This window comes from Eurypyga helias, unplaced genomic scaffold (assembly GCF_000690775.1).
Source record: "Eurypyga helias isolate BGI_N326 unplaced genomic scaffold, ASM69077v1 scaffold8178, whole genome shotgun sequence".
NCBI classification, from domain to species: domain Eukaryota; kingdom Metazoa; phylum Chordata; class Aves; order Eurypygiformes; family Eurypygidae; genus Eurypyga; species Eurypyga helias.
In genome coordinates this window covers 1286-11067 of record NW_010268819.1, presented here as the reverse complement: position 1 = coordinate 11067, position 9782 = coordinate 1286, and the positions used below count along the sequence as shown (strand labels likewise).

Here is a 9782-nt window from a genome sequence, read left to right as displayed (position 1 = left end):
GAGAAGGAGGGGGAAGATGCAGAGGAAGAGGAGATGGACGTGGATGCTGGCAAGAAGTTGCCCAAGCGCTACGCCAATCAGGTGAGGAGCGGCGTGCCTCCCCACAGCGGGGCGAGGGTGTGAGCGCAGGGCCCCCCCAGGTGAGGGATGTGGGGTGCTGAGGGATGTGGGGTGCTGAGGCTGGGCTGGACTTGACATGGTGGCTGGTCATCGGGGTGGCTGCACCAGGGCTGGGAATAACATCTCCTGCCTAGAGAGATGTTATTGTGCTCAGTGAGGAACTGTGCCTCAGTTCTGTCCCAGAGACATGCTGCGATCCGACGTAGAACGGGTGGAGGTGGGTTGTCTGCGTGCTCTGAGAGGGTTTGGCTCAGCTAGCAGCATTGGTATCCCGTTGTGCAGTACTCGTTAAACACTCCTTTCCTCATGTCAGGGACACTAGGAATGAAGGGAAACCTCAGCTGCTGGGTTTTACCAGCCTTGGCTGCTACATCAGTCCTAAAAGACTTACAGCCTTTCAGGTGGTCGCAGCCAGACAGCCTCTGGAGAGGTCAGCTTGTCTGGGCTCTTTAGTCCTAGTATTTAGGAATGCGCAAGCTCTCCCACGTGTTTATAAATTCATAAATTAAAAGTGCTGGAGTGGGGACCAAGGTACCCAAGGTGCCCAAGCGAGGAGTGTGAGCCCCGTGCTGTAGCGTGGAGCCCAGTCAACAGGTGTGAAGGAAGAGAAAGACTTGAGGGAAGAGTCTGCAGGTAGTTAGCGGGAGGGAGCTTGGCCCCTTTGGTGCTGTAATGCAGGGTGGCAAGCAATGCAAGTGGCCTCTCAAGCACCCAGTGTAGCTGTAGAAGTGGAGTCCTTCCGGCTGTGAGTTTTCCATAACTTCAGGAGAGTTGTTGCTAAGTGCTTTCTTTTTTTATTTTTTTGTCTGGATTTCTCCACAGCTGATGCTGTCTGAATGGCTGGTTGATGTCCCCTTGGATCTGGAGCAGGAGTGGGTTGTAGTGGTGTGTCCAGTTGGGAAAAGGGCGCTAGTTGTGGCGTCCAGGGTAAGTGACAGCATTGGGGATGTCTTGCCACTTGGTGATGGACCTGTACCTGTTTCCCAACCAACATAAAACTGACCCGTGTGTCTTTCTTGACTTTTCCCCCACCCATTTCCTCACAGGGCACAACAGCAGCTTACACCAAGAGTGGCTTCTGCGTCAACAGGTTCCCCTCCCTGCTGCCAGGGGGAAACCGGCACAATTCGACGAATGAGAAAGGTAACGGTGCGAGGAGGCTTTTGGAATAGGGCGGGGGGAGCCGTCTGCTTCTCCTTGTCAGTGTGTATGCCAGCAGGCTCGGTGCCGCTCCTCCAGCTCCCCAGGTCCTGAAGCTGGTGCCAGGGAGACGTTACCTTCAGGCCTGTTTGTGCATCTCTGGGGATAACTAGATGTGGACAATCTCAGACACTTTTATGTTAGATAAGAATATATTTTAATTAGCTGCCTGATTAACTGAAGCTCTCAAACCTCAACATCTTCTGTCTTGTGACAGAGCACTGCATACAGCATGATCTTTTTTAATACTCCCTGCAGTTGCTTTGCTTGTGCTGAGGAGGGGTTACTGTTGAGTAACTGCCTTTTTCTGAAACATGCCTTTGCTTGATGTGCCTCTGGCTGGTACCTCTGTAGCCTTTTTTGGCTCTAAACTAAAGGCTCTTTCTGTGGCCCCAGCTTCTGGCAGCAGAAAATCCCTCTGCACCTCTCATCCATACATCAGGGCAGGCTTAATGCAGGATAGATCCGATCTGGCAATTGCTGCTGGGATTGGGCAGTCTCTGGAGCATGTCTGGACCTCCCTGTGTTGGTGTGCGCAGTGTACTCCATCCTGGACTGCATCTACAACGAGGCAGAGCAGACGTACTACATCCTGGATGTGATGTGCTGGAGAGGACACCCTGTTTATGACTGCCAGGTACTGAGTCTCCCTTGGCTCTGCCCTGCGCTCCCTCTTGTTCCCCGTTCTGTGAGCTGCTTCGCATCCAGCACTGGGCATAGGCTCTCGGGGATATTTCGTCTAAGCACCAGCATCTTTACAGCATGTGGGCTGCTGGCTACTGGAATAATTGGGTACATCTTTTCTGGGGGTGTGGGGGGAAGTAGCAGGGTTGGGGGTGTTGGCTGGCTGCGGGTGAAGCTGAGTTTGTAAATCTCCTGGATGAGTGCAGAAGAATGGAGGTGCTCGGCGGGTGCTGGTCGGTGGTGTGTGGTGGATAGTCATGTCCCCCTGGATCTCTACTTTAAGTCTCTACCTCCCTTCGCAGACCGACTTCAGATTCTTCTGGCTCTTCTCGAAGATCCAAGAGGAGGAAGGGCTGGAAGAAAAAAGCAGGATTAACCCAGTAAGTTCTTTTGTACTGGGCGGCGGAGGAGGAGGGGGTGTGAGCTGTCCTGTTCAGCTTTTTGCAGGCTTCAGCACTTTCTTTCACAAGCGGAAGCTTTTTTCTTTTATTTATTTTTCCCCTCAGAGTGTACTTCTGATGAAATGGCATGCCATGTTCAGGATGTAAATAGAACCACTGAGTATTGTAAATGTGTGGTTTGGTTTTTTCCCCCCCCCCCAGTCAAATGCTGAGGGAGATCAGACTGCAGGGTATCAGCTAACTTCCATGCTGTTTTTAGCTTTCCCTTGAAAGGGAATGGAAAACCAGTGTGGTTTCTGCAGGGGCAGCCTGACTACAATGGGGATTATTCTTGCGTAGTCTTGTGGGCTCGCAAAGCAAGGGGAAGGGATCGTAGGGCTTTAGCCTTCCCTCCTGCTTAAAGTAACCACTGAAGTTGTCGGGATGGATGTCGGTTGTCACCTGGAGTCCTTGCTGGGCAAGGATAAATCATCTTCTTTCGAAGACTTGCACGTGGAGGTCAGACCTAGAACCCACAGCAGCTTGGAAAGTGATTTTCTGGGGACGGGCATAAGAGATTTGGCAGCCTGGCTTAGGAAGCATAGTTTGTGAAGTGGGACCTGATTGCTCTGTGGCCCAGGCACAGCTAAGCAGAGCAGCTCCTACGGGTTGAGTAGATCGGTCACGGGTGGGAATGACCGCTGCTATGCCAGCAGCAAAGGTATCTGTATTTGGAGAACATCCTGTTCTGACTCCCAACGGGAATATCCAGAAGACAGCTACCTAATGAAGGGAAGGTCGTTTCAGCTTTCATTTCCTGGGTGGAAAGATTTGCTTGGCTGAGCCAGCAGCCTGGAGCAGACGTCTGTCTGCTTTGCATCCTGCCCAGAGGTCATCATTTTCTATTTTGGTTAAAAGAGCATCTCAGGGTCAGCTCTCCTGAGAAGTCTTTCCTGCAGCCTTAGATGCTTGGAGAGAAAGTATCGGGAGCATGTGGAGCTGTGTGCTGAGTCTCTGCCATCCGCATGTCATTAAATGCCAGAGAGGGGGTCGTTTGGAACTGGGATGATAAAATACCTGAAATAGATCTTTCTGGGCACTCTAGATCTCATGCTGTCTGGGCATCATGGTGACAATCCCCTGGTCTTCTTTTAAAGGTCATCTTCTTACTGGAATAAGATTTGTAAAGTTGCAGCAGTGTACGCGCTTTATCCAGCGTTGCTGGGGGGATGGCGGGGGTTGTCTCTAACGACTGATCCCACCCCATCCTCCCTGGTGCCTAGGCTGATTTTTGTGGGTTTTCATGCAAGCACTCCCAGTTACTTCCGTGGGATACAATCGTCACTGATGGACAACTTGGCCCTGTAATTTTGTCTCTAGATCTGGGGCTTGCTGAGAAATTGCTGGTCTGGATCACATCGGCGGTGTGTCTGTCCCAATAACCTGTAGGAATCATGGAGACCAGTTGCTGTGGAAAGAGTTAGAAATTGGGGATACCTGTATCCTCTTGACTTCACCAGCCCGTGGTTGTACCTAGACCATGGAAGTAAAGGCCACCCGAGGCCCTGCCCTTCAGGAGCTGGTCTAGTTCTCTTTTGAGCTTACTTGTGCTTTTGGGCCCCTGACAGCCTGTGGCAGGAAGGCCAGTTGTTTCGCGATGTGGTCCCTGCGTGAGATCTCCGCCCTGGTTACTCTGTCTGATGCCTGCCCCTCACCCTGTCTCATGCTGGATCTTGCACTGGGGGAAATCCTTTTGTTGTAGCTGCCTCCACACCAGTGCTCGATTCAGTGACTTGTTCTGCTTTAGGCCCCACAGTTGTCTCCTCTAACCCTCTCTTACTCTTTCAGTTCAAATTCGTGGGCCTGCAGAACTTCCCCTGCACCTCGGACAGCCTGTGTAAAGTGCTGGCTATGGACTTCCCCTTCGAGGTGAGCACACGTAGGCAGCAGCCTGGACCTCAGCCTTGGGGATGGCCCTGCTGCGCATCTGCCGGTGCTTGGAGAGAGGTGCATCCCCCTTTGCTTGCGAGCTGCGCTCTCCCGAGGCCTGTGGGAAGTTTGCTGAGTGGTGCTGTTGTTTCCCTGGGTGTGGGTGGATGCCTTTTATGCAGGTGGCTGATCCGTTTCCCTGTCGCTAGGTATGGGCTGTGTCCAACCAAGTTAATTGGCAAGAAGTAAACAGTAGCATTCCCTGTGTTTGGGCTGTCTTTACTGCTGTTGACCATTGTCTGAAAGAGCCCTCAAGAGGAGGGGGTTGATGCGACCGCCTAGACTGCCTCCAGAAGCAGCACAGCTCACATTCATGTGGCGGTGTGATGGACAGCTGACCTTTTTAGGGCCGAAGCTGGTACTGCCTGCTGCCCAGGGTGGGCTCGTGTGGGCATAGGTAGGAGGATCTCTGCAGTGTGCTCCCTCATCTGGTGGTGCTTCTCAGGAGGTCTGTGGGGTGCCAGAGAGGTGTCTTTCTGTGAGCTCTGTCACAGGCTCTGTGTTACCGTAGTCTAGCTACTTCCATCTGTTGATGTGCAAGGCACCCAGCTATCTTGCATCTTGTGGGGAGGAAAGAGAACGGTGGTGCTAAGCTCCCCATGGTTTCTGAGGTGTTTGGGCGTTAGTGATGTGTGCCTGAGATGTGCTGGAGCAGATGGACGTAGGAGAAGGGCTGGGAGAGGTTCAGATGAGTCTGTCCTCTTGCTACTGCTATTGGATCTTGTGGAGGGGATAGCACAAGCTCTGCTTTTCATGTTGGTACAGAACCGGCAGCTTCCCGCCTCGGGCCCTTGCTCTCGGCTCTCTCTGAGGTGGCTGTTCCCCCGGCAAGAGTGGCTGAACGGGCCATGGGCATCAGCTTTAGGAGTAGGTGCTGTTGTGCCCTTCAGGTCTCTGCTGACCTGCGGGAGAAGGGCAGGACAGGCAGCTCTGCGTGCCACCCAGTTCAGCTCTGCGTGCCACCCAGTTCAGCTCTGCGTGGTTGTGAGCAGCAAGTCGGAGGCCCTTGTGAAACAGCTCAGGCTGCTTTTGGTGGCTATCCTGGCTGACTTGGCACTGGCACGGATGAAGGAGGCAATGGCATTCTGGCACAGTATTAGTGACAAACATCTGGGAGCCAGAAGGTCCTCCAGTGGCTGCAGCAGTTCCCGCGGAGCGCCCAGCCTCAGGCCTGGATCAGGAACAGCCTCTGCAGAGGTTGCTTGTCCCGCTAAGCCAAAAGCCACGTTGATTTGTCTGCTCTCCCGGCCCAAGTTAGTGATTAATGTAAAAGTGCAGGTTTAAAGTGAAGGGGCGCTAATTTGGCAGCGAGGACTGACTGCCTTCTCCTTGTCAAAGCCAGGATGGTCATTAGACAGCCCTGAAGTCCCAGCCCCTCGCTGGTCTTGCCAGACGCAGATCTGAGCACGGGTTGGGGGAGCGTTGGGAAGGCATCCCAGGTTTTCTACAGCTGACTTGCTCAATTCCAAATGCTCTGAGTGCCTCTGTAGAAACAGTCATTCCCGCCTTTGAAGAAAGCTTCATTCCTTCCTGAGGCATCTGCTCCCATGAGAAAAGGCTGAGGAGCATTGCCCCACTGCGGTCGGAGCAGAAACGTTTCAGCCTGGGAGGGAGACGGTTGCGAAACGCAGGGGGAGGCACGGGTTGGGGGAGCGTTGGGAAGGCATCCCAGGTTTTCTACAGCTGACTTGCTCAATTCCAAATGCTCTGAGTGCCTCTGTAGAAACAGTCATTCCCGCCTTTGAAGAAAGCTTCATTCCTTCCTGAGGCATCTGCTCCCATGAGAAAAGGCTGAGGAGCATTGCCCCACTGCGGTCGGAGCAGAAACGTTTCAGCCTGGGAGGGAGACGGTTGCGAAACGCCGGGGGATGGAGACGGAGTTGATCAGACTCTCCCTTGTAATCCGGCTGGGATCTGCCCCGCTGGATTTTCAGGCCAACACATCGGAGTGCCACCCCGACAAGTGAAGCGCAGTGGAATTGGGCTCAAAGGCAGCCGGTAATCCTGCAGAAACCGTGGTGGTGTTTCCAGGTGTGAAGGGACCCCTGGGTCTCCTTGTGATGTGCCACAAGAGGGAGCCCAAGAAATCCCTGTAAATCCCTTCCCCGACCGTAGGGAAGGAGACTTGGCAGAGACTTGGCAGAGGGCGAGCACAGCCTTGCCATGTCTGGAGCAGTGTCGTAGAGCTCTCCGTATGCCTGGCCCAGCGTCGTGATCCTCACAAGGATCTCGTGCGTGTGGTGGCAGCAGATGTGGCCAGTGCTTTCAGATCTGGGTCTGCAGAGTTAATCTGTAACCTTAGGGTTAGGACCTGATCCGCTGTATTCCGTGGAAATTTCTTTCCGCTGAATTCAGTGGACTTTGGATCGGTTGACTGGCACAGAATTAGAAGTGTCGTTTGGGGGGGGTCTTAAGAGTTGCTGTCCTGCTCACAGGTCTGAGGAAAACGGCGTTCGGGTTTCTACGGAGGCAGGGGGAGGCAAAGCCTCTGAGAAACCCCAGTGTGAGGGAACGGGCATGGTGCTAAGCACTTAAAATCTGAAAAGCATGGCCATGAAATGTGAAATCCTGCTGGGCCAGTTTGTCATCAGGTTGGGTCATTCAGGGACAGTGTCAGCCCTTATTCTGATGTGGCTGGTGTCGGTGCGGTGACTCAGGGTAGGGACCCGGCCACCAAATGAAATAAAGTGGAAGGAATATGGGAGTTGCAGTAACTTAAGAGAAATTAGGGGAAGGAAGAACATGACCTAACTCTCCACCCGGCTTAACTCCTTTGAATCGTCCAGCTAGGAGAAGCTCTTCGGAGCAGTCTGGAAGGCAGAAGCCTCTCCAAGCTCTGATCTTTACCAAAACATTCCTGTGGGTGCTGGAGAATCCCTGCTGCTCTCCAAGTGCCGTGCACCCGCAGGAATCGGCTGGATGTGCAGGCGTGGTGCTGGGGTGCTGCAGAATCTGGCTCTTCCCAAGTCTTTCTGGGAGGCAGGAGGAGGGAGAAGCTTTGCACTTTAGATATCCAGAGGGTTACACAAGCTCGTGATGATGTTTACTGTTCTGGTTTCATGTTTTCTCCTAGCTCAGGAATCTCCCTTTTTCTGGGATTGTTTTGCAAGGTTTTCACAGTGATTGAAAATTATGGACAGAGTAGTGCAAGAAGCTGTACCTACTCCGCGGGAGGTCAGCACCCATGGAGCAGAGACGGACGTAGGCTGCTCTTTGCTCAGCCTGGCGTGCAGCCCAGCATGGTAGCGGGAATCACCTTGATCCGCTCGGCTCGCCCACGCCTCAGCTCACTGCCCGTATAGGTGCTGTTCTGCCATGCGTACTCTGGGGGCTGTAGGCTCGGGAAGCGGCCTGGGAGTAATTCAGCCTGAGGGGGGCTCTTTTTCTCATCCTTTCTGCCCACTCAGCCACTCTTACTGGTAGGCAAATGGCCTTTTAAGAGCTTTTGAGGCTGAGCTAAGTGAAGCACCACCTCCGGCGTTAGTCAGCCTGGCAGCAGGATCTAACCTTGCGGAGTACACCCCTGGGAAGTGCAGGAAGAGGGGGATGAAAATCCCTTAGCGTGGCTGGGAAGCAGGGAAAACGTCAGCCAGCTGCAGTATTGCAGAGTGTGGAAATAGTAGCACAAGAGTTAGGGCCTAAGCCTTCAAAGTCCTGAGTGCCCTTAACTGTCATTGATTGCTGGAGAAGTTCTCTCTTGGGAAACATTAAGAATTTATTTTGCATAAGCCAGCTGAAAGAGCTGTAGCGGCGTTACGAATCGGGGCTCCTTGGCGTCACGCGCTCTGACTAATTACTCTCCAAATGTATTATTTAAAATAACCTTAATCCAGTAAAGTGGCCTCTCTGTGTGCTGCCTTATTCGGAAACCTGATGGCTTTTCAGCAGAACGGGATCGTAGCGACCAGAAGTGCTGGTCCGTGCCGGCATCGGGCTGAAATTGTCTGCCTTTGACGATTTACAGCCACCGGGCAGTTGCTGGGCTTGCGCTGATCTTTCAGGACAGCAGCTCCGCAGGTTTCTTCTTTCCCTTCCGCTATTTATTGCGCTGCTTGAGGAAAAATGATCCAGCTGGTAGTTTTGGCCTGTAAATGCTGTCGTGTGGCGCTCTGTCATCCACCTGCGAAAGCCTCCGGCTCTGGCCTTTCATTGCTCTCGCTCCTTTTCACAGGTCGATGGACTTCTCTTCTATCACAAGCAAACCCACTACACCCCTGGCAGCACCCCGCTGGTGGGCTGGCTCCGGCCCTACATGGTACCCGAAATCCTTGGGCTCGCCGTGCCCGCTACTGTGCTCACTGCCAAACCAGACTATGCTGGGCATCAGCTCCGACAGATCATCGAGAGCAAGAAGAGTAAAAAGCTGGCAGCGGAAAAGGGTCAGCCGAGCAGCGCGGCGGCTGCGAGGAACGGACATTACGAGCTGGAACACTTGTCTACCCCTCAGCCAGCAAACTCTCCAGAGGGCTGGGGTGAAGCAGTGAGCCAGATGGAGAATTAGGCTGCTGGGACAGACTGGTTGGGTAAGGAAAAAGCAAAAGGTTCCCTGCTTCTCACTGTCGCTCACGCTCCCTGAGAGAGGGCAAAGGTAATGATAGGATGGTTTTGTTTAAAGGGCATGAAAGTGGAGCATCTTGCTCCAAGTGCTGCTGGATTTTTTTTTTTCCAATTATTTCTTTTTCCAGGGCTTCTGTGAGGCATTAACAAGATTGTCTGCTTCTTTGCTAAGGCAGTCGCGCGTTGGGAGAGAAAATGATCTGTCCCCACGCTGCAGGGTTCCCAGTTCAGCGCCTGACCCTGCTTCTGTTAAAGCCTCTGGCGAAGCTCCAGCATAGGAACAGTGCTCAGACCTCCGAGGTGCAGCTGCTGCTCATAACCCCAGCCCCGACGGCAGCCCCAGCCCCGGAAATCGGGGCGTTTTGGCCTTTGATCCGGCTGTTTACCGAGGGCTTCTCAATGGAAGTTTTGTGGTCAGTCCGCTTCGAGTAACAAAAAATTTGCAGCAGGCTGCTGTGAATCCAAAGGCTGGGCTTTCCACACCCACGTTACTGAGAAAAACGACGTTTCCTTGCCTCCGAGCAGAGCTTTGTGCGGCGCGAGCGTGGCAGGAGCCTGTACTCGAGGCTTTTCTCAGTAGGGGGAGGAAGGAATGGTTTTGCTCTGAAAAATGCTAGCATTGATTGTGCCAAATAAAAGATTTCTCAGAAAGACAAATTCTCGAGCGTCTTCCTGCTACCTAAGGGTGGGTGCGTGCTGTGCCTCCCAAACAGGGGTTGAAATATCGGTTGTGATGCTGACTGGAGCAGAGGAACTGCCTGTGCGGGTTTGATTCCCCGCCGCGTACCGAGGTGCTTCGGTCCCTCCCCACCGCTGCCCCTCGGATCCCGCTCTGCGGGTACCAGCTGCTGC

At 53.4% G+C, this 9782-nt stretch overlaps 1 protein-coding gene across 1 annotated transcript; it reads left to right on the top strand.

Annotated features, from left to right (window-relative positions):
- Window positions 1–3: 3 nt before the first annotated feature.
- On the top strand, window positions 4–9066 carry SNUPN (snurportin 1; the record flags this gene model as incomplete). The annotated part of the gene is made up of 7 exons (XM_010157863.1): window positions 4–81; window positions 943–1047; window positions 1167–1263; window positions 1860–1957; window positions 2307–2384; window positions 4233–4313; window positions 8545–9066. Coding segments are annotated over 7 exons (867 nt in total), but the record flags the coding sequence as incomplete, so codon positions are not given.
- Between the last annotated feature and the right edge of the window lie 716 nt (window positions 9067–9782).